This window comes from Ochotona princeps, chromosome X (assembly GCF_030435755.1).
Source record: "Ochotona princeps isolate mOchPri1 chromosome X, mOchPri1.hap1, whole genome shotgun sequence".
Classification (NCBI taxonomy): domain Eukaryota; kingdom Metazoa; phylum Chordata; class Mammalia; order Lagomorpha; family Ochotonidae; genus Ochotona; species Ochotona princeps.
In genome coordinates, this window is record NC_080865.1 from 1,554,391 (window position 1) to 1,577,834 (window position 23,444).

The 23,444-nt window shown below is 43.9% G+C and overlaps 1 protein-coding gene across 8 annotated transcripts in view; it reads left to right on the forward strand.

The window, feature by feature from the left end:
• The window catches only part of REPS2 (RALBP1 associated Eps domain containing 2), a 238,279-nt gene that overhangs the window by 104,994 nt on the left and 109,841 nt on the right, over positions 1-23,444 (forward strand). For all 8 annotated transcript variants that reach the window (XM_058658823.1, XM_058658826.1, XM_058658827.1 and 5 more), the window contains exons 5-6: positions 4,882-4,982; positions 21,775-21,913. In XM_058658823.1, coding sequence (XP_058514806.1) covers positions 4,882-4,982; positions 21,775-21,913 — 240 coding nt within the window. The remainder of the gene's footprint in view (positions 1-4,881; positions 4,983-21,774; positions 21,914-23,444) is intronic.

The following is a 23,444-nucleotide window of genomic DNA, read 5'->3' on the forward strand; positions in this document are numbered from 1 at the left end:
TGAGTAGCCCTAAGACCTGATGGCCAGCAAATCAAGAACTCTAGTAGTGGTACATCAGGTGCCATTTTGTACACTGTGGCAATAGCTTTAGGACTGCAGGGGACAACAGTGAACTGCGCATGTGCTGAGCTCACGAGAACTCACTGAGTTCTGTGGATTGTACTGGTCCTACAGGAAAATAATACCAACTGTAGCATTGTACGGGTCAAAATAGGTCCGTGTGGCACCTAGACCTAGCGTCCAACAGGTTCCGACAAGATCAGCACCACCAACAACCTAGCTATATAGGACACCTGGTGTCTCCCTAATCCTGGGACCTGCTCCAACCGGAAGTGGGAGAAAGGTTGCAAAGACAACAGTTCAGCCTCAGCACGGTATCACAGGAGGTGGAGATTGGTGAGCCAGGAGTTGGGGCTACGGAGTTCTTGGTGGAAATCTAACATAAGAACCCAGACCGGGAACTCGCTGGAGGGAGTAGCACAATTGGCTGCAAGCAAACAGTTGTGTACCAACTGCAATAAGTAAAATCGCATTGTAGACCTGTGGGTGACAGAGCTTAGAAACCTGCCCCAGGGAGAAGACTCTGCTAACCAGAAGTACAATGACCAAGAGCAAAAGAAGAAGAGGCACAATGGATATTACTGAAAACTCCCCTGCAAAGGAGAAAAAGCCTTTGCCAACCTCAGAGTTAACTGAGGAAGACATCAAGAAAATGGGGGACACAGAATTCAGAAAACTCATTTTAAAGCTTCTGATCAATAATGAGAAGCACATACAAGAGTTCAAAGAATTTAAGGAATATTTTACACAAGCAATAGCAGCAGTAAAGCAAATCAAGGCTGATATATCAGAAATTAAGAACACAGTAGAGCAAATTAAAAGTACAGTGGAGAGTATCCAAAATAGAGTGAAGCAAGCAGAAGAAAGAATCTCAGAATTGGCAAATATTTCCTGTCATCAGGGGAAGCAAACAAAAAGCTGGAAGCAGAGCTGGATCAGGCCAAAAAAAGTATTCAAGAATTGAAAGACACTATTAAGAGGCCAAATATAAGAGTTATGGGAGTCCCAGAAGGTGCAGAAAGAGAAACTGGTTTTGCAAATATATTTAATGAAATAATAAAGGAAAATTTCCCTAATCTGGAGAAAGAATTGGGAAACAAGTTCCAGGAGGGGCACAAAACTCCCAACAGGCCTGATCAAAAGCAATCTTCACCAAGACACATGATCATCAAGTTCTCTTCAATCGAACATAAGGAAAAGATCTTTCAATGTGCACGTGAAAAAAATCAATTGACATATAAAGGAATGCCAATTAAACTCACAGGAGACCTCTCACAGGAAACTCTACAGGCAAGAAGAGAATGGAGTGACATATTCCAGATTCTAAAAGAAAAAAAAAATGTTGGCCCAGGATAATGTATCTAGCAAAGCTTTCTTTTGTCTTTGAAAATGAAATAAAATTCCTCCACAGTAAAGAAAAGTTAAAAGAATTTGCCTCTTTCAAACCTGCCCTACAAGGGATACTTCAAGATGTTCTTTTGACAGAGAAGAGGAATAGCATCCACCAACACCAAAGGCAAGTGCGAAAAAACATCCCACTAAATGACAACAGAAGACTAAACCAATGAACAACCCATTCCTAAAATGACAGGACCAAAGTACCATCCATACATATTAACCCTGAATGTAAATGGCTTAGGCTCAATCAAATGTCATAGATTAGTAGACTGTATTAAAATACAAAACTCATCTATTTGTTGTCTAGAAGAGACACACTTCACCAGCAAAAATCAGTGGAAATTATATCGCATGAGTTTTGATGTTTTCTGTTAGTTTCATTTCTTCAAAACACTTTCTTCTGAATAGATTCTTCAATGACTCATAGATCATGCAGTGGCATCATTTTGTTCAAGAAGGTTCTTGATTTTCATTTCTTCAGCTACACGTTAGTCATTTATTAGCATGTTATGTAACTTCATGGTGGTGTTAATTTCTTTTTTCTTCCTGATGTTGATTTTGTTTTGTGGCTTTTCATTAAGGGGATGTATAGTAGCTGTATAATGGAGACTGTCATATCTAGTAACATGTTATTTAACTTCATTGCATTGTAAATTTCTATTTTTCTTCCTATTGTTGATTTTGTACTGTGACTTTTCATGTAAGGGGATGCACTGTAGCTGTGAAATGGAGACTATCATATTCATGTGTGTGGATACAATGTGGTATGCATTTGTACTTCCAGACTAAAGATGGACTTACAGTGAAACTGTTTACTGTGTCTTGACAGTAGGACGCAGGACTCTCTGCCATTGTCCATGCCCACAATGATGGACATATGACTGTGTATGAAGAACTATACTATATTAATGATATGGAGGAATTAGGTGGGGGGGATTGTGTTGGGGATAAGGGAAATAGCAGAAACCTATGGAATTGTATCGTAAAGTGATAATAATAATAAAATCAGTAATTAAAAAAATCTTTTAGCAGAGTACAGTTGATTTTAATGGTTGAATTTGGTATTGTACTAATATGCATGATTTAAAAAAATTCTGCTCAGAAGACATCTGACTTCCTGCAGAGACTTACTTTTAGGGTTTGGATTATGTGTTCTTAAAGGATGTTTCTTTTGTAGGTTTATTTCTATACATTCTTTGCAGATTCTGAAAATACATTTAATGCTTAACAGAAATGATTTTGATATTTTAATGTATGTTATTGACGTATTTTAATGTCATAATGTTGTGTTCTTGTTACTTGGAAGAAATACAGAAAACAGATATGAATCAAAGATTATTTTGTTGTTCTTTTAAAAGATCTGTGTTTGTTTGAAAGAGTTTCAGAGTGGGAGGGGTGGAGGAAAGACCAAAAGAGGGAGAAAGAGAGTGAGTGCTTTTCTACTTGCTGGGTCACTCTCCAAATGGCTGCAATGTTAGGGATAGGGCGTGGCAAAGGCAGGAGTTCAGAACTCCATCAGGGTCTCCCCTGCGGATGCAGGGACCCAGGCACCAGGCCGTCCTCTGCTGCTTTCCCATGTGCATTAGCAGGGAGCTGGATCCAAAGCAGAACAACTAGGACTCAGTATGGGCTGTTGGTGTAAATGGCTGCTTAGGCTGTTGCACCATGCTGTTAAGCACATTGTTATAACATTCGTTATGTTAAAGAGGCCAAAGTGTGCCAGATATGGTGCCAAAAGAGAATGCTTTGCTTTTGCCTGGTTTCATTTTTAACTAAGCTCCAGAAAGAAAGCATCTTACTTACCTATGTATTTTTTTTAAAGATTTATTCATTTTTATTACAGCCAGATATACACAGAGGAGGAGAGACAGAGAGGAAGATCTTCCGTCCGATGATTCACTCCCCAAGTGAGCTGCAATAGCCAGTGCGCGCCAATCCGAAGCCGGGAACCTGGAACCTCTTCCTGGTTTCCCACACGGGTGCAGGGTCCCAATGCATTGGGCCGTCCTCGACTGCTTTCCCAGGCCACAAGCAGGGAGCTGGATGGGAAGTGGAGCTGCCGGGATTAGAACCGGTGCCCACATGGGATCCCGGGGCTTTCAAGGCGAGGACTTTAGCCGCTAGGCCACGCCGCCGGGCCCTACCTATGTATTTTTAAAAACTCAAGCTATTAAACCACAGAAACAGGAAACAATTTTAATTTGGGTGATGACCTCTCCTTTCTGTCAGAGCGGAATATTACATGATTATATTTAACTGTCTTCCCGTCATCTTGGGATTGTCCTTATTAAAATCTGTGGAAATAGAAGAGGTAAATGCATTTATTTTTGTGGTTTTAAAATTTATTTCACGGGAGAAAAATCATTGAAACAGCTTAGTAATTTTTTTTAAAAAAATGTATTTTTATTTTTATTACAAAGTCAGATATACAGAGAGGAGGAGAGACAGAGAGGAAGATCTTCCATCTGATGATTCACTCCCCAAGTGACTGCAACAGCCAGTGCTGAGCCTATCCGAAGCTGGGAACCAGGAGCCTCTTCCAGGTCTCCCACATGGGTGCAGGATCCCAAGGCTTTGGGCCGTCCTCGACTGCTTTCCCAGGCCACAAGCAGGGAGCTGGATGGGAAGCGGGGCTGCCAGGATTAGAACTGGCGCCCACATGGGATCCCGGCACGTTCAAGGCGAGGACTTTAACAACTATGTTAGGCCGCTGCGCTGGGCCCGATAGTTTAGTTATTGAATAGTAGAAAAAATATAAAATATACTTATTACTGTTGCTTTCTTCTATACTTTTAAAACCTTTGTCTGATAAGGAAGACCGTGCCATTTATTATTCAGAAATGAAGAGTAATGTTGATTATGTTCAAAATCTCTATTAGCTTTCTTTAGGGCATTGGATGATGTGTGGAGGACATTTCCACAGGGAGGTATGTAGGGAATTTAACGGATGCTCAGAACCAGAACACTTCCACTGTGGGGTGTTGCTAGCTACTCTTGTTTTCTGTCCCAGTTGGGATTCTCACTGTTCCACTCTCACATTTTATTCTTAACTGTAACCTGTTGTCATTAGTTTTCTGCTTTATCATGAATTGGCCGAACTGGTATAAATATGTTTAGGTTGTTTGGTAAAGTTGCAGCCAAGGGCATCAGAATTTACTTGTAGGTGGCTCTTTGTACACGAGGGAGCTAAAACAGCCTCATAGATAACATAATGAAAAAACTATGCACATGTTTTTTATTGCACCAAAGTAATATCTTTTAATTCCAGTTTTCCATAAACTTTCAAAAGTCCTTGTTATAATCTAATTCCTTTGCTAAGTTCTACTCTGAAAAGCAGATGGTATAAATCAGTTTGAGGGTGAAGGCATAACTTTTGGGTGGAATCTTTACATGTCATGCTGATTTTCCCTCCTGCTATTTCAGCTCCATACGAAGCAAGACAGCCGCCGCATGTGCAGCCAGAGGGCCCCTCATCCGGGGGCCCAGGGACCAAGCCCCTGCGGCACCAGGCTTCTCTTATCCGGGTGAGTGATGATGTGGGATTATGCCAGTGGGAGAGTAGAGATAAGATTTGGACATTGGGGACTTGGATTTTGTTTAGTTTTTAAACATACTTATTTATTTACTTGAAAGAGGGAGAGGCATGCACACATATGCATGCGCACGTGCACACACACACACACACACCTATCCACACACAGGTCTTCCATCCACTGTTCACTTCCCAAATGGCTCTAACAGCCAGGCTGGGACAGACAGAAGTCAGAAGCCTTGGAACTCCATCTGAGTCTCTCACATGGTTAGCAGGGGGGCAGTTGCCGGGTTATCTGCTTTCCTAGGTGCATTATCAAGGACCTGAATTGGAAGTGCAGCAGCTGGGGAGTGGTATTGTGGTATAGCATGTAAAGCTTCTGCCTGCATTGCTGGCATGGGCATTGGTTTTACTCCTGGCTGCCCTACTTCTGATCAGCTCCCTGCTAATGTGCCTAGGAATGCAGAGGAGGATGACCTAAGTGCTTGGATTCTTGTACTTGCATGGGAGACTTGGAGGAAGCTCCTGGCTCCTGGCTTCAGCCTAGCCCTGTCCTGGTCATTGCAGGCATTTGCGGAGTGAACCACTGAGTGGAAGAGCTTGCTATCTCTCCTGCTCCCTCTGTAACTGTGCCATTCAAATAAATAAATCTTAAAAAAAACAAAAACAGAAATTGAGCAGCTGGGACTTAAAGTGACACTCATATATGGCTGACTCTGCAGCAGCTGCAGAGCTTTAGCCTGTGTGTCACAATGCTGGCCCCAGGGGATGTGTTGTGTCCCCCCCCCCCTTTTTTTACCATAAGGAAGGCATAGCTTTGTCTTCTCATGCAAATATTAGACTTTTTAAATTTGCTGTTTTTGTATTTTCCTCAGTCTTTTCCAGCATTTGTGTTTCTTATCCCTGCTCTGTGTCTGGAATGTGTCAGGCTGGTTTCTGATTGTCATTGTATCTGGAATTTCCTTGCAGCTTCATCAGTGTGATCATTAGGCACCTTGTTCAGGAACGCACCGCTGTTGCCAAATCAATGTGTTGGCTCTGTATTCTTCTTTATTAATACTCGTTCAGTGCCTAGTTAGCTATTTTCCATTTGTTTTGTGCCTCCAAACATGCAATAATCTTTTGGAAGGCACAGTGGTTCTTCTGTATTCTCTCTCACTGCCCAGGAATATGCTATTTGGAGAGCAGTGATTTTGCACGTGACAGCAACTACTGTTTCCTGTATGTGGAGGGACATGGCAATACTATGGCAAAAGGACAGGTGGTATCGTAGTTTCTCCTGGCTGGCCTATGGCTTAGGCATTTTCACCTTTTCTCTGTGTTTTCCTTCAGCTGTAGAGTTATTATCTTCTTGTGCATTTGCAGCTGTTGTCTTGGAGAGTTATGTTGGAGCCCTGAGCTGGGGAAGTCAAATTATCAATGGAGTGTGCGGGTGTCTGTGTATGATAGAAATTACAAAAAAGCTGAGTTTGCTGTTTGACATTAAAGAGAAGAGGAAGTGGGGTGGTTTGTATAATATTTCAATTGTGTAACTCAGGAAGAACAATCATTTATGCACAGGCCATTCTACTCAAAATAGAAGGGTGATGTCTGACTCTCCCAAAGAGAAGTGGACTGTTAATCTGGAACAGAATAAACAAAATCCAAGCAGGATCCTGATACTCAATATCTTCTGGAGATGGAGCACTGTTACACGTGGAACTGAACTTCATCTTCCACAGTGTGTAACCAGGAGCTTTCTTAATGACAATCATTTAGCCATATTCTTGTGTTTATGTTTAATGTTTCCTGTAACTATAAGATCTAGAGACTCTTCTATTAGCAGAAACGATGTGTTTGTGACTACAGAGGTGAAACAGCTGCTCTAAGATTCCATTCGAACTAGTAAGTGCTAGAATCATACATGGAGTTCAATCATGTCCAGTGTCAGCACCTGAACTTCAACTACTTTGTCCTCATAAGCAGAGTCTTATCTTGTAAAGAAGTTAGGTTGTAGAGTTATTGCACAAGCAAGCAGTAGGAGAAACATAAAATATTCCTGAAAATCCCTTAATGGTATCACCTTGGAGAACCAAGGTACCATTCTCTCTTGGGGCCAGAAGAGCTCATTTTGTCCCCAGCTGTTTCTTCTGCTGAGCTCTATCTATGGTTGTTGGCTGCATTTAGAGATCTTGTGGTATGAAAATCTGTGTCCTGAAACACAACGTTCACACCCACCATGGAGGGATTTATGTTAGGAAAGGAACTGGAGGGATGGGCTTTATCTTAGATTCTCTGGGATAAGGCTATGCCGGTTTCTTCATACCATGTCCGGGTTCTTCAAAGACCAAAGAAGCAGTGAATTCTCAGCTTTGCCCTGGTAGGGTGGGGTTCGCTGGACCTTTCTACTGTGCCTCCTAGCAAAGATGACTGGATGCTCATGTGCACTGGTGCCCTGTGACCTCTTTTCTCATCTCCAGGACCCCTTTTCTGCTGACACTCATGCTTCTTTATTCCTTTACTGAACCAATACTTAGCATCTACTAACTGCCAGATACTGTGTTCAGTGCACAAAATGAAGTATAACACTTGCAGGCCCTACTGTCATGTAGCTTACAGGCTATTGGAGCAGATAATCATTAACCAAACCATCACAACGCAAATGTATAATTATGATGTGTTATATAAATGAGAATTATACTGTGCTTTGAGGGTGTAAAATGGGGGTGGAGTGTAACTTATCCTAGATGGTCAGATGTTGATCAAACAATGGCGGAGATTAATGTTTAGGCTGAAATGAAGATAAATGAGTGCTAACCAGAAAAATAGGTGAGGATGGAAGAACAGGCAAGAAGCCAAAGGGGAGTATATATGCAAGATATATCCCACATCCTTAGCATTTGAAACATATGATCTCTTTCAGTGCTTAGAGCTATCTGTCTTATGAGGCAATTTTTATGTTTTATGTTTTATGTCAGGTGAGGTCTGTAGTCCAGTCTGACTCAGCCTGTCATCACTCTCAGCTCTGGAGCAAGCCAGTGGGTGTTGCAGTCCCACAGAGGTGAGCTCACAAGTCTTCTGCAGAATCTGCCCCCAGATGTGCTTCTGTAACATTCACTGGGTGCTGTGGCCCAACCTGACATGGCCCACCCCCTGCTCCAACACTTGAGGGTGGGTACTGTGGCTTAGGCCAGCCAGACATTGCCACCTAGTCCTAGCTTTTGTGTGCAGCAGCAGGTGGCAGATGATGCCATTTAGCCCAATCAGGCCTCCCACACGGGTGGGTGTCTTGGCCTGACCCAAATATGCCCTCTTGTTCTCCCTTCTAAACCATCCCATCTCAGCTCCCTCACCTACCTGCGAGTCTACACTGTCCCGGTCCTTGGAAGCCCCCAGAAATCATTCCTCCCCTGCCAAGCATGCCTTCAGCCATTGCCACTCTAATATGCCCTCAGACCCACCTGCCTGGGTGGCTGGGGTGGCATGTTCCAGCTTGACGTTCCCTGCCTTCCCCACATATCTTTAAAAAGTATGGAATAGGCAACTATGCTGGCACACTGGTATAGTTAACACAAATTTAGCATTAACCAAGCCCAGAATGCCTGCCAGTTATTGGCTGCCTTTCTGCCAGCAGTATAACACTCGTTTATGGACAAGGCAACCTAGACAGCTGCCTATAGTGCCAGATGTTATCCTGCTTTTAGATGACAAAGCTTAGGTTTAAAGACATTTACTTTCTCTCAAGGTCACAAAAATTCATAGAGCTAAAGGTGGAACACTGGTCATGATTCCCTGGTGTTTGTTTCAGGAGTCAAAATGATGGTGATGTCAACTGTTTTGTTTTGTTTTGTTTTGTTTTTTAAGAAGCCGTAGATGTCACACTGACTTTGTGGATAGGTCACGAGTTCAGTGTAAATGTAAGGTATTGAGCTTTGGAGAGAACCCCAAGGAGGTTTCATAGAATTGGTAGGTTATAGTGCTCTGGCTCTTTGCTGAGACGCATGACTGGACCTCGGCACTTGGCAGCCGTTGCGCATCAGAAGGTCACATGGCACACCGCAAAAGAAACCTTACAGTTTCTCACGCAGGTTCTGCCAAACTCTATGACTTTGCACAAGATCCTTTTCTTTTCAATCTCATGAACACACTGGAATGGATTTAACAGTTCACTGTAACCATCTGCAAAGTCTGATTCTCTTAATGTTCCTTGCCAGCAGTAAAGGTGCCCCCTCATGCTGGAACAGAACCTTCTGTTTAAGATGAGAGCAAGGTTACTTGCTCAGGAAAGTAGGCTGCAGTATTCATGGCAGATGTTTTTCTTTTTTAAGTTCTCAGGTTTCCTTCTTGTGCCTGTCAGCTTAGCTTGGCCGGACTCCATGTTCCTGAAAGCAAAATGCCAATCTGAATTAGTCACAAAGATGAGGGGATTTGGAGTGAAGATTCTTGATGGTAGGAGTTAGTACGTAACAGGTTCATGGTGCTCGGTCTGGTTGGCGTGACTAATTCCCCTTTTTGTTGTATGTATGTGCTCATGTCATCCTCTCTCTCTTCCTGCTTCCTCTGGATGCTTATGTTAAAATCTTGTATGATTAGAAGGAGACATGGCTTCTGGGCCCTAGAGGAAGTCTTTAGGGACCCACAGTCAGTGCTGCTCCACCCCATGCAGTTGGAGCTTTAGAGGTGCTTATGGAAAATCAGTGTTCAGATTTTGGAATGACTAGTCTTTTTGCTTAGTAGTTTCTTTTGTTAAATGTTGGCTCTTTTACCCTTTTTTTGGCATTTCAGATGCTAAGCATGTCTCATGTTGGTGGATGGTTGATGGCGGTTTGTAAAGCTTTCTTTTTGTCATGTTTTGAGATCATGTCATTTTGTGGTTTGCTTTTCACCAATTATCCTAAATCTCTAGCTGTGCGGTCATGTGGCACATGATTGGCAGAATGCTTAGCTTACACCTTCTGCCCCACTCCGCTCCACAACCTCTGGTTTTTGCCAGGGTCATCAAAAATATCTTGTGCGAAGAGTTTATCAAAATGGATTTCCTGGCAGTTTTTGATCCAGGCTGCCTTTTTGTGATTCTTGTCATTCATTGATGTCCATGATGTCTCACTCTCCTGGCTTTTGTCTGCTTTTATAGGCACTTCTGCCTAATCTTCTTAGTCCTTTTTCCTCATCCATCCCTCACATGTTGTGATCCCTGATCCACTCTGGACGCTACTCACTTTCCAGCTGTATAGAGACTGACCGTCATATAGCTCCCCCTGTCAGACATCAAATCTCCCATTGCATTGTCAATGTTCATCTTTCTAGATTTTACCTTTCTACTCCAGTTTCCATGCACCCATTAGCACAGGCTGGAATATTGGTCATTGTATTTGACTTTGTCTTACTCTCTATGCCCGCCAGGTTATCAAAGCCTGACCATTTAACTTCCAAATGATTATTTTCTCTGTTCATCCTTCTATATATACTTCTTGACTCAGACCACCATCCTTTGTCACCAAAGCTGAGATGGCAGCTTACAACTTTCTTGTTGCCTCCACTTCTGTTAATTATCCCCACTGCAGATATAAAACTATCTTAAAAGTATATCTACTCATCCTTTTGATCTTTATTTTCTTCTTTATCTCAATTCATATATGATTTTTCTCCATTGATAATGTCAAGTGGGATAATTGTCTAGTACATTGGATATTTCTGTTTTTGCCCATTAAAAATAGGTTCATCCTCATTTGTCTCTACATCTCAGTCAGTGAGATGGGAATTGATCATTATCTGTTTCCCAACTCAGATACAACCAGGATTACATGTGTCTTTTCATTTTGCCACGAACTTTCTATGAAGATACAAGCAAATACTATTGTGTATACAAATACATTCAGAAGCTGATATCATCACTATGGTGACAAAGTACAATGGTTGAGCCAAGAAGTGCGAAAGGATATACAGAGAAAAGAGTTATTTGGAAAGTTAAATGTGTGTGTGTGTGTGTGTGTATGTATGAGAGAGAGAGAGAAAGAGAGATTTAGTATATATTTTTTTTTTCAAATTTCTTTTTTTTTTAATTTTATTTTAAATTCATTAATTACATTGTATTATGTGACACAGTTTCATAGGTACTGGGATTCTCCCCACCCCTCCCCAAACCCTCCCACCATGGTGGATTCCTCCACCTTGTTGCATAACCACAGTTCAAGTTCAGTTGAGATTCCCCCATTGCAAGCATATACCAAACATAGAGTCCAGCATCTTATTGTCCAGTCAAGTTCAACGGCTTCTTAGGTATACACTCTCTGGTCTGAAGACAGAGCCAGCAGAGTATCATCCCGATCAATTAAAAGCTCCAACATACCATCAGCACAAATTTACATCATTATGGAATTAATTGACATAGTAATGAGTAACCAATATGTTAAAAGTAAATGCGAGTTCCCAGCCACCTTCTGTGACCACCTCATTGACATTTCAATTTTAGTTTATACACAACCTATAACATTCAAAACATAACATGTTATACATAAACTGGAACCCTTCCCACTGAGATCTGGAACAAGACAGGGATGTCCGCTTTCTCCGCTGCTATTCAACATAGTTCTAGAGGTACTCGCTGAGGCCATAAGACAAGAAAAAGAAATCAAAGGAATCCAAATGGGAAATGAAGAAGTCAAGCTTTCACTATATGCAGATGACATGATTCTTTATATGGAAGAGCCAAAAGGCTCAACACAGAGACTACTAGAACTTATACGAGAGTTCGGTAGAGTGGCAGGGTACAAAATTAATGAACAAAAATCAACAGCCATAGTGTATGCTAACAGCCCCAAGTTGGAAAAAGATTTAGTATATTTTTACCTGATTCTAGGGATATAAGATTGCCAGCTAAAATATACTTACAACAATGTCGTACTAGAAAGGTATCTTTTATTTTAAACAACATATTCACTTTTCAGGTCCTAAACATATATGCTGCGATAAAGAACATAACTGTCTTCTGCATATTGTCAATAATTACTGCATTTGTTACTTCAGTGACAACACCTGTTGTTCTCCTGGGGTCTTGGCTATATTTCTGTGTAAAGGTCTGAGTCCCAAAAGCCCCTACGCAAGGTTGGGGGCTTTAGCTTCTTTTATTTTTCTTTCTGTTTTAAAAGGCAGATTTACAGAGGGGCAAGACAGAGATAGATCTTATATCTGCTGGTTCACTCCCAAATGGTTGCAACTGCCAGAGCTGAGCTGATCTAGAGATGGGAGCCAAGAGCTTCTTCCAGGTCTCCCACATGGGAGCAGGGTCTCAAGACCTTGAGTCAACCTCTACTGCTTTCCCAGGCCACAAGCAGAGAGCTGGATGGGAAGTTGAACAGCCAGGGCACAAAGTGGCATCCAAATGGGGTGCTGGCGCTAAGGCAGAGGATTAGCTTGTAAGGCACCACACCAGTTCCCTCTGCTTCTTTTCAGTTCTGTGCATGAGACTTACCTGCAGGGGGGGTTTCTTGATTATGCAGTAATGACAATAATGTGAATTACTTAGTTTATGGGTAGAGATTAGGACCAGGAAACACTTGTTAGAGGTGATAAATGTCAGCACTGTGTGTGTGTGTGTGTGTGTGTGCCTTTCACCATTGCTTACACAACTAAATTCTCTGAAATAGGAGGTATGGATAAAAGATAGAGGAAGATGCACTTTGGTGTATTTTTTGATGTGTGAGTGTCTCGCTCTTGACCTGAGACCTGGTTTACCACATTCATTCTCTGGCTGCAGGGTTGTCTCTCCCTTTCCTAAGGCCTAACCAGCTGTTGGTCGCAGGTGTTCATCTTCACTGAGTCTGTTGTCCCACAGATACCTGAATGGGCACTGTTTATGGTGAGTGGTGCCTTATTTATAACATCAGCCTCTTATGCACTTATCTCCTTCACCTGTTATTTTTCAGGAAGGAGACATTTTCTTTAACTGACACACAGTTTCCTCGACATACATTTTTTGAACTGTGTCTTGTGTTCTTAATGTATCAATTAGATACCTAAACTTCTGAACAATGAAAGAAACACTAATTGCCTCATTTGTTTATTGTCAGGAACTTCTACATGAAAGATGAATATGTTTTGTGTTATGAGAATATTAAAGGAATACTGAGCCTTTGAAGGAAAAGTTGCTCTGGGAAATAAGAGCGTATCTGGAATAGAAATGGAAGGATGCCTATGGAAAGATATATCCATTTGATAAATGTTAGGAATCAGGAGTGCTTCCCTAAAGTCTTCCAAAATTCAATCTTAGAAATAGTGATTGGGAGGATAAAAGTGGTAGGCTGGTACCCAATGGAATTCTGGCATCAATGTAGTGGTCTTACACCTAGCTGGTTAGGGAACTGATGAAAATGAGCATGTACATATTCTTTCATAATCACCAATGCTGCTTTTCTGCAGAAGTTGGGAGACACTGAATTAAAGGCTGTGATGGCCAGAATTTTCCTGTTGATAGCCAGAGCTCACATTGATTTAATGCATAGCAGCTCTGATGTAGCTTCTCAGCCACAATTGAAAACACTTCATGGAACTCCTGCCCTACAATCCTTTGTGAAACTGTGGAGGAGAGTGGTATTTCCTGGCTTTTGCTTGTGACCCTTTGGTCTCAGTTACATACGAGGCTGTCAGCACAGAAGCCTTGGTTACACCAGCTCTATTTCAGTCCTTGGCCCAGCAATATTCCCCTCGATCTTAGGGTGAGCAGGCAGTGTCATAACCCCAGCTGCCTGTCCCAACACCAACACTCACTGCCAAATGAGTGCTTGTTTGGTGCCTGTGCTCTGCTGATTCCCTCCAGTCCTCCTAGCAGTGTTTCATGGTAGATTATCATGTCCCATTCATCTATTTGCAAATATTTATTAAATGGCTTTTATCACTTGGCCACCATGCCACTCTTGACCTTAAGGCACTTAAAGTTATGTGGAGGAGATGGATTTGAATCAAGTGATTCCATTATGAATGTACAATTACAAATCAAGTCTAAAGGCCAAGGAGTCTTCTGATAGCTCATAACAAAACTGCCGTGGGACTAGAAAATAAGTGCAGGTTTCCTCCGAGGGAATGACAGTAGAGCTGTGCTGTGAAGGATGAGTGGGAGTCAAACAGGGAAAGGGGGCAGTGCTACATGGGGGAGAGCAGTGTTCCACAGTTCCCTAAACCCCACAGCAGAGCTGAACTACTAAGGGAGCTTTGCCCCTGCCATAAGAAAGCTAGAGAATTGGAAAACTCCTGGCTTAGCTTCAGCTCAGGGTCCATATCATGTGTGACTTTAACCAGCCAAATGAGTGCCTTGCTCCATCCTTATCTCTTTCACCATGTGACTTGCCTCAGAATCAGTTTTTAGTTGAGTATTTGTTGAGTAAAACCTAATCCCATGTAGAATTCTAACAGCAAAGGTGTTCTGGCAGTGTAGTTTTTAGCTAGCCAGATTGTACAGTGCCCCAAGTTATGTTAAGAGAGAACTGATGGGAGGTGTTTGGCCTAATGATTCAGACAATGGCATCCTATATGGAGTACCTGACTTCAGTTCCCCTGGCTCTAGCTTTAGCTTTTGACTCCAGCTTCTTACTAACGCAGATCCTGGGAGGCAGCAGTAGTGGCCTAAGTAATTGGTTTCCTATCACCCACATAGGAAACTTGGATTGAGTTGTTGGCTCAGGATCTGGTCCAACCCTGGCCTTTGTGTGTGTCTGGTGTTTGGGGTTGGGGGTGAATATGATCGGTGCTCTCTTTGCATTGTGTTTCTGTCTCTCAGAGAGAATGACCAAGGCAAGAGCAACTCATGTGAGAGAGGGGTGGATGTTGAGTGAATATCAACCTTGCATGGTGCAGAGAGCAGCAGACATGGATAAGCAATGGAGAGAAGGTTGGCGTGGCTAGAGCCTGGGGTGAGAGGAAGATGAGGCTGGAGTTGCAAACCAGGCTTTGCGGACTTAGTGATCACCTTTCAGGTAGGGAGTGAAGTAACCAGTTATTAAGTGACCATCCTAAATTGGAACTGAAATCTGTCTACCTCTAGAACCGGTATTCTTTCTGCACTTTAATTCAGTAGCCTCATCATCTGAAGTGTTCCTTGGATTCGGTTAAAAGCCTTGGTGCATTTGCCTCTCATCTGACCTTAGCCTGCTTCGAGTGTGCAGGGGAGAACACAGTGCAGAGAAGGCAGGCAGCTTGCACCTGACTGGCCTAAGGTGGAAGTGCGAATGCCATTACAGCCTGACTGCAAATCCATAGCCTTCCAGAGTCCCCTCTTCCTACTGGTATCATTTTCTTCTGGCTTTCTTATGTAAACTAACAGAAAAATCCTGACAATTATTAAGGGGAAATGCCCTGGTAAAACAGCAAATCTTGATTTCTGGTGGAAAAATTGTCAAGTATTTCTTAAGTTGATCAGATAGTATTAATACCATATACTAAATAACAGTAAAGCAATTGGATGTATGTACTGTATGACTAAATGTAGGATTCTCCTGTGTGAAAAATGTGATGGTACTCTCTGTATAATTTATTGGCCCACCATCCCGAATCTGTACTGAGTGATAGGGAGGGCAATATGAATATGACGTAGCCAGAGCGCAAGCTTGCAGCCCCTTTCTGTTTCCTTCTGTTGTTTCCCCCGTCAGAGGTTTAGCCTGGCCCTCCTCTCTGTCTTACTCTATACCTCTTCTCTGGTAATCTCCTGCAATCCCATGAAAGATGGTCTCCTGTTAATCCAACATGGAAAGACTACTATCAAAACACAGCAACACTGTGCTCTCATAAACTGTGTGGACATCAGCTTATAATTAGGCAGCTGTTTGGACTCAAAATAGTCAATGTCATTAGACAGTCAATTTATAAAGCTGAAGTGGTCTTAGGCTTCCATCTCAGATGGTGTTGCTGGGGAACAGACCTTCCTTTCCTTTGGCCTTGTTTAAAGCAGAGAACAGTTTTGGGGAGCTGCTGCTCTGAAGAATACGCCCTACAGCTTGACGGCTTGTCACAGGACGAGTCTGCTCACTCACTAGGACAGTTTTTGCTGGCAGGTGCCTTTCTTCCACATGGCGAGTTAGGCGCTAGAACATCTCAGTCCTGTAACCCAGTCACCCTGTTCACAGGCAGACAAGGCTGAGAGCTGACGACTGCCTTCCGGTGGACAGAGTCACGGGTGTTCCCAGTGCAGGTGACTTGGTTGCCTGGCTGCATGTAAGCACAAGGGGGGCTGGGGAAGGTCTTGCTGCCTGGTGCGTGTCTCGGTGGTGCCTCCGCAGGCCTGGGGAGGTGTGGCCTGCAGACGGGGACTGCCGTGCTTCTGCAGAGCAGCACTGCTCTCGTTTGCCTTTCACTTGTTTTTTTCAGTCCCATGACTGAGCAACTCTCAGGATCGTTTAAGCAGATGAAAATGCTCTCTCGGGAGTGTGGAGTAGTCTTACCAGCCTGTCTTTCTCACATCTGTGCTCATTGTGGTCATGTCTTGAGCAGGGATTACCTTCTGGTATTTCTAGCATGAAGACATTTTGTCAGGGGATATGTGCTCCGATGTTCACTGGGGCTTTGGCTTGAAGTTTTGCTAATACAGATGGTTTGCATGCTCAGACGCCAGGGGGACACCGGTAAAAAGTCACTTGTGAATGCAATGCTGTGCTCTTAGGCACCATTTCTAGGATGAGGCTGTATTCCAGAAGGAAGATCTTTATTTTTTTCTATGTTTGGAACAATATGCATACCAATATAGCCTTCTTCCTCACAGTGCCTCCTTATAATTCATATTATTCAGCTTTACTTGATTTTTGACATACTGTGGGGGTAAATGTCACCTTTGGGATTTTATTAGTGATATTACTTTTTAATGAGTCTTTTGAAGTCTGTTTCATTATAAACAGCCTATTTTCCCCAGAGAGAGCAAGTTGCAATGCCAAATATCTGCATTTCATTTGAAAAACCAAGGAGTTGAGTATTTTAAATATAAGCTAGTCTGATTCTCTTGTGTATGGAGGAACTGTATAATTAATCATATGCATATGGCTTAAGCAATGTAGATGATTTCTTTTTCTGTCTATCCCAATTTTTTCTTAAAAATACTGTCAGAGCTCATGTTTGACACCAAGAAGCAAATATCTTAGCCTTCTGAGTAAACGTTCTGGAGCTGGAGCAGAGCCTCTTAGAGTGTGTCTCAACGTGACTCTTTTCCCGGTTCTGGCTTCTGCTGGAATGGCCAGGCCTCATAAACCATCCACCCCATGTCTCCTTGTCTCCAGCATTTACAGTCAGTCACTGTGTCTACCTTTTCAGATTGTTGTCTGCAAAGCTGTGTCAGCGTCGTGGTTGATTTGGAGGTTGGTTTGCAGCCCATGGTGCCATACCTCTGGGTCCCCTAGCTGTGTCAGCGTCGTGGTTGATTTGGAGGTTGGTTTGCAGCCCATGGTGCCATACCTCTGGATCCCCTAGCTGTGTCAGCATTGTGGTTTATTTGGAGGTTGGTTTGCAGCCCATGGTGCCATGCCTCTGGGTCCCCTAGCTGGTGATGTGAAGAGCTTCCTCTGGCGGTGGCCACGTGGGGTTTTCTTTGCTAGTTCTCTCCCAGCCTTCCCTAGCTCTGCAGTGCCTTACTCCTGGCTGGGGTTGCTAATTCAGCCATGACTGCTCTTCCTGTCTGGAGGCTTCCCCCTCTGTTTTCCTTACCGATGTGTCTTTCTGCAGTTCACATGTGATTGTTAGGTTAGCCTGTTTAATACTTCCCTGCGGCCTCCTCCTGTCTTTTGGACGCAGCCTAGATGCCTTGCCTTGGCGCGCTGGGCCCGCATGGTCTGCTGGAGCATCTTGAGGCAGCTGCACTGACAGCTGTGATGCCCTGGCACCTGCTCTCCCTGTGCTCGGGCTCGTGACTTGCTTCCTGGTCACAGGCATTTTGTTTCCTGCTTCAGTGTCTTTGCAAGTGTTTTCCTTTTGCTGACCTGGCCCCATGCTTCCTACAGGAATTCAACAAATGAGAGGGAAGAAGTAGCCCAGTGGTCCCGAGGGGTGGGAGTCCTTGGTTGTTTGTGCTTGTTTGTCCTGCATCTGACCTTGCCCTGTAGCCTTGAGTTTGCTTCATTGTCCCCTTATCTTTCAGCCGCTGGTAGCCTTTCTCACCTGTTCCTCTTTGTATTGCTTTCTTGCCTGCGTCATAGTGTGGATTGGGGTTCTTGTTCACTCTTAACTCTGAATCCCGCTTGGCCCTTTCCCTACATCATGGTCCTGCTGTGCATCTGCTCCGGTCTTTGCTGCTGCCTGCAGGGCTCTCTGATGCACAGGACGTGACCATAGCTGCCACGGAAGGCACTGCCTCGCTACAGGGGATGGAACGGGCAGATCCCCGGGGGTAGGAGCGTCCATGTCAGAGCCAGGGAAGGCAGCAGACCAGCACACAGTGTGCAGCCTTCTCTGCCTTTCTTGGCTTGCACATGCTGGGACTAGACCTTGGAAATGAGCCGTGCTGTCATGAACTGTTCATGCACAAGCATCTGCCTTGCTCGCTGGCTGTGCACACCCAGCGCTGTAGGCACCTTTGCTGCAGCTCTTGCTGTCAGTGCCTTCTTGGAGAGTAGACTTTCTGGGAGTTGCCTGCATTGTAGCACAGCCAGGAGGTCAGTCTATTGCCAGCTGATATCCCCGTTGGATTCTGCCTTCATGCCCAGTCAGGTATCTGGACACCTTCCAAGATGCTGGCAGAACATGGCTTTTAGATTTGATAGGAACAAATTAAAAAGCTGCTGTGTGGGCTGTTGCGTACTTAGACTGACTTTTGATCTCCCTAATTTTCTTTACTTATACTGTTTATTTATCACTAGAATGATACATATTTAAAGATTAGGATAGCAGCAGCCAACTTTAAAAAAAATCCTGATATTAAAACCTGGCTTTGAAAAACAGATGAGAGGGGCTCGTGCCATAGCTCAACAGGTAATCCCCTGCCTGCAGGTACCTGAACCCCATTACATAGGTACCAGTTCGTGTTCTGGCTGCTGCACTGCTGATCCAGCTCCCTGCTTGTGGCCTGGGAAAGCAGTGGAGGACAGCCAAAGCCTTGGGACCCTGTGCTAATGTGGGAGGTCCAGAAGTAACTCCTGGCTCCTGGCTTCAGACCAGCTCAGCTCCAGCCATTGCCTCTATCTGGAGAGTGAACCAGAGGACAGGAAATCTTCGTCTGTCTCACCTTTTCTCTATAAATCTGCCTTTCCAGTAAAAATAAGTAGGTCTTTAAAAAAAAACCAAGGATGGTCTCCCAATGAAACTTTTGAATTTATCTGGACAATAAGATGCTGGACTCTCTGCATGGTCCACGCCCGCAATGAAGGAATATGTAACAATATGGAGGAAATCAATATGAGGGGAGGACTTGGGGAAGGGCTGGTGGAGTCCAGAGCCTATGAAACTGTGTCATAAAATGATATTTAAAATAAATAAATAAAATTTAAAAATTTATAAAAAAGCAACCAGTGTCCATATGGGATCCTGGTATGTGCAAGACAAAGACTAGCCACTAGGCTACTGCGCCGGGGCCCATATTTTCTTCTTTTCTAATACAAGTATTTGACATTGTAAATGTCTCACTGAGATTTATATACACAATAAAAAAATTAATATTGCAAAAAAAAAGAGAAGAGGGAAGGAGGACATGATTTTCTGCCTCCAGATGTTTAGTAATGACCGTGGTCATATCCCTAAGCTTGCTGAGCCTTGGTTTCCTCATCTGAAGGAAGCATGGGCGCTCCTATCCCCACTGTCCTGAAGTGCTCCAGCAAGGCAGGGAGGCTTGGGGAATTGCAAAGCCATCTATGAATGTAAAAGGTTAGTGAGTGCGTACTGATTTCCTGGACATTTAAAACTGGGTTTACTTTTACTAGGAGCTTCTTTAGCATGAAATCAACATTTTTTAAAATTCTTTTAATTTTTTTTAATCATCTTACTTAGTTGATTAGGGTACAAAGGGTCAAGGGCTACAGGAAAGTGGGTAATACCATTGTTCCCACACTAATATCATTTTCCCTGTATCTGGGGTCACCGGAGAAACAAAGGGAGAGGCGCCACCCCGCTGCCCACCCATCCCAGATCCCCGATGTGGGGCATGCTGAGGGTCCTGCTCAAGCAGTTTTGATAGTTCAACAGGTCTGAATTGCTGCCAGTCTCGCCATTCCAATCACGATGAAACCTATTCAGAATCCACTGGCTAACGTAGTCTCTTCATGGTTGGGTTTCTGAGCTCAGCAGTTCAGTTGGAGGGATCCCCAAAGAAACTTTGTCTGAGGTGATCCCAGACCAGATTCTTGTGTGTGCTTGCCAGTACAGGGTCTGGCACCGCCCGTCACCCCAGTCGGCTCCTGCACATGCTGGTCGCTGGAATTGCTGGGTCAGTTCTGTTTCTAGCCCTGTCTTCCACTCAAACCGACGGGTGTGAAAGCAACGTCTTAATCAGTGATGAGTAACATGTGCACAACTCTTGCCATCCTTACGTGGTTTTTCTTCTTCTTTCCTTGAGGAATGGCTTCCTGGCTGGATGCCTGCCCACTCAGCCCTCCTGGGACTATGCATTGTGCAGGTGGTACTGCCTCTCAGTCACCTGCCCTCCAAATCACTTTACCCTGCGTGTAAAGTTGTGGATGTCAGAGTCTTAGGTATTTGACTTTAAAAAAAGGCATGTGAAGGTTATATCACGGCACAAAATCTTAAAATCTTATGAAGACTGTTCTCTGAACATCATCAGAGGGGAAATGAATTTCTGGGAGGAATGGTTTTGGGGGAACAGCATGTGCTGGGCTGTCTCAAGAATAGTGTGGCAGAGTTCCCTCCAAATGCTTAACTCCTTGATGGTGTGCCCTGAAGCAGACGACTCTTGGGCACCTCAACTGGAACACCTGGCCCTTCCTTTTTGAATTTCCTTTTGTTGTAAAACCTCGCCCTCCCTGTGTTCACCTCTTGGTTCCCTGCAGAAGGCCCTTGGCAAGCAGTGCCTTAGTCTTAGGGCACATGGGAGGCAAAGAACGAAGCCCTGGTGGCCCCTCCCCGCAGTGCTGCTCTTGCTTGTCTCTTATCCACAGCATGCAGCAGAGCTTTGTTTTCTCTTGCAGCGCATTTCTGACCTTCTAGACTCAAATCCTCAGATTTGACGTGTGCGCCCTCTAGTGACGGCTCCTCTGCACCCCAGCCCCCACTGTATTACCATGTTTATGGCATCTGAGCAGCTGCTCTCACCAGCCAGCTCTAGTCCTGAGCGTTATCCTCAGCCACAGATGTGCAGTGAGAGGGTTGATGGTCCTGACTTGCCACTCAAGTAAGAGCAGAGGGTATAGATTTTAACCAGGGCTTTGACTCCTGCGTTGATTCAGGGTGAATGTCACAGAAAAAAAGATCATGTGGCTACAAGCTGCTGTGGTAGTTCCATCCCTGTGGGTTCAAAAGCCATGCCGGCTTTTTATTTTCTGTCCACACAGATAGAAAGAATCTAACTGTGGTGGATAGTTGAAGAGAAGAAAGAAGAAGAAAGATTGTCTGTTTTTTAAACCAATCATCACATTGGAAGAATTTTTATGTCAGGCACCAAGTTCTCAGTCCTGTTAACAACTTTGGGAAATTAAGAAAGAAATTATAGAGTATGATCTTGCCTCTGAAGTTTATGTTCTAGTCACATTCTGGTCGTGAAGCTGTCCAATTCATTTCCTTCAGGAAAAATTAAGTGTGGAGGCACACTAGATTTTATTGGTGTTTGACTCTTGCTTCATCTCACTAAGCACAGGTTCTCCAAGCATTTGCTCATTTGTTTGCTTCTGAAGTCCTTTTCAGTGGAGAGAGAACTGCAGGATCACAGCAGTAGTTATCCCGACGAGCCCTGGAGGATAACAGACGAGCAGCGGGAGTACTATGTCAACCAGTTCCGGTCCCTGCAGCCTGACCCCACTTCCTTCATCTCAGGTGAGAGCAAGGTGCCCCTGCTTGAAACAGCTACACACAGAATGAGCGCCACAACCCTCTGTGATTTCAACTTGTTTTCCTCTAAGGTTGAATTTCTTATCAAGGATAAACAATGCCTAAAAAATTGGCAACGACATTTGTAAAATCATGCTTCCATCTCAGAGATGAAATGGAGGCATGGGGAAGCTGCTCCTGCGCCTCGGTTGCTCGGATTGCTTGCTGCTTATGTTAGGGCATAGTGGCCCGTCGCTTTCTTGGGAGCCAGCATCTTGGCTCTCCTGAGTGGCCCGTGCCATACAGCTGCAGACTCTTGCTCATTTCTTTGGCTCAAGTCTTTGGGGTTTGGTTTTCCTGAGAGAAGTTATGATTCATGAGGAAGAGTGGCCTGCACTTCCCCATGGGTCCCTCCTTCGGAAACGTCTTCACCTTGGCTGCCCGCTGAGGGGAGTGTTCCCGGTGAGCCCTCCCGCCTGCGGCAAGCCAAGAGCAATGGGTTGAATCCCTGGGCGTTTGTATCTTGCCAGGCTGAAGACTAAGCAAGCAGTGAAATAGTACAGTCTACAAGAGAAATGTATCAATCTCTCTCTCTCTCTCGTACTTCGACTTTGAACAATAACAGCGTGGACGTTGTGGTGTGGCATCTGGGCATGTGGACTGAGGCTAGTTTCCTTCCATGAAATAACACGTGTAATCGAAATCTGTTTGTATAGATAAATGCACACATCACTTTCTGATTGGTGGCAGTGGCTGTATTGAAGCCAGAGGAGTGTGACGCAGTAAGTGAATGTTTGGCATGATGATTCACAAAGAGCAGCTCACATTCATGTGTTCCCATTTGGTCACCTTGCTCTCTACTCAAGTCACTTTTTCCCCAGTATATGTGGATATCCAGTAAAATATAAATGGATATTTGTCAGAAGTGCTTTTGTTTTATGGAATTGCAAATGTAGATACAGTTCTGCCAACCAGTGTGACAAACACTTACGTATTTATCATAAAGAAGTGACTGTTCTTACTTGTATCATTTTTTAGCCCAGATAACTGGCAAATCATTTCATTTGAAAAATATTTCAAAACGTGTTTCTAATGTTAAGGCCTTTTTAAATTTTATTTTTAAGAGGATTTTTAAAATTTACTTGAGGTACAGATAGGGAGAGGGGTAAAGAGACAGGGGTAAGAGGAGGGAGAGGGAGAGATGGGCAGAGGGAGAGACAGAGAGATGGCTCCTCTAGACACTGGTTCAGTCCCCAAATGACTGCGATGACCAGGTCTGTGTCAGGCCAAAGCCAGGAACAAGAAACTTCGTCTGGGTCTCCCACACAGGTGGGAGGGGTCTTAACACTTGAGCCATCCTCTGCTGTTTTCATAGGCCACAAGCAGGGAGCTGGATGAGAAACAGAGCAGCCAGGACACAAACTGGTGCCCATAAGGCATGCCAGTGCTGCAGGCAGAGGCTTAGCATAATGTGCCGTGCCATTGCTCCTTGCAAATACCTTCTAAAATTTGATTTATTAGAGAATGGAGGGAGGTA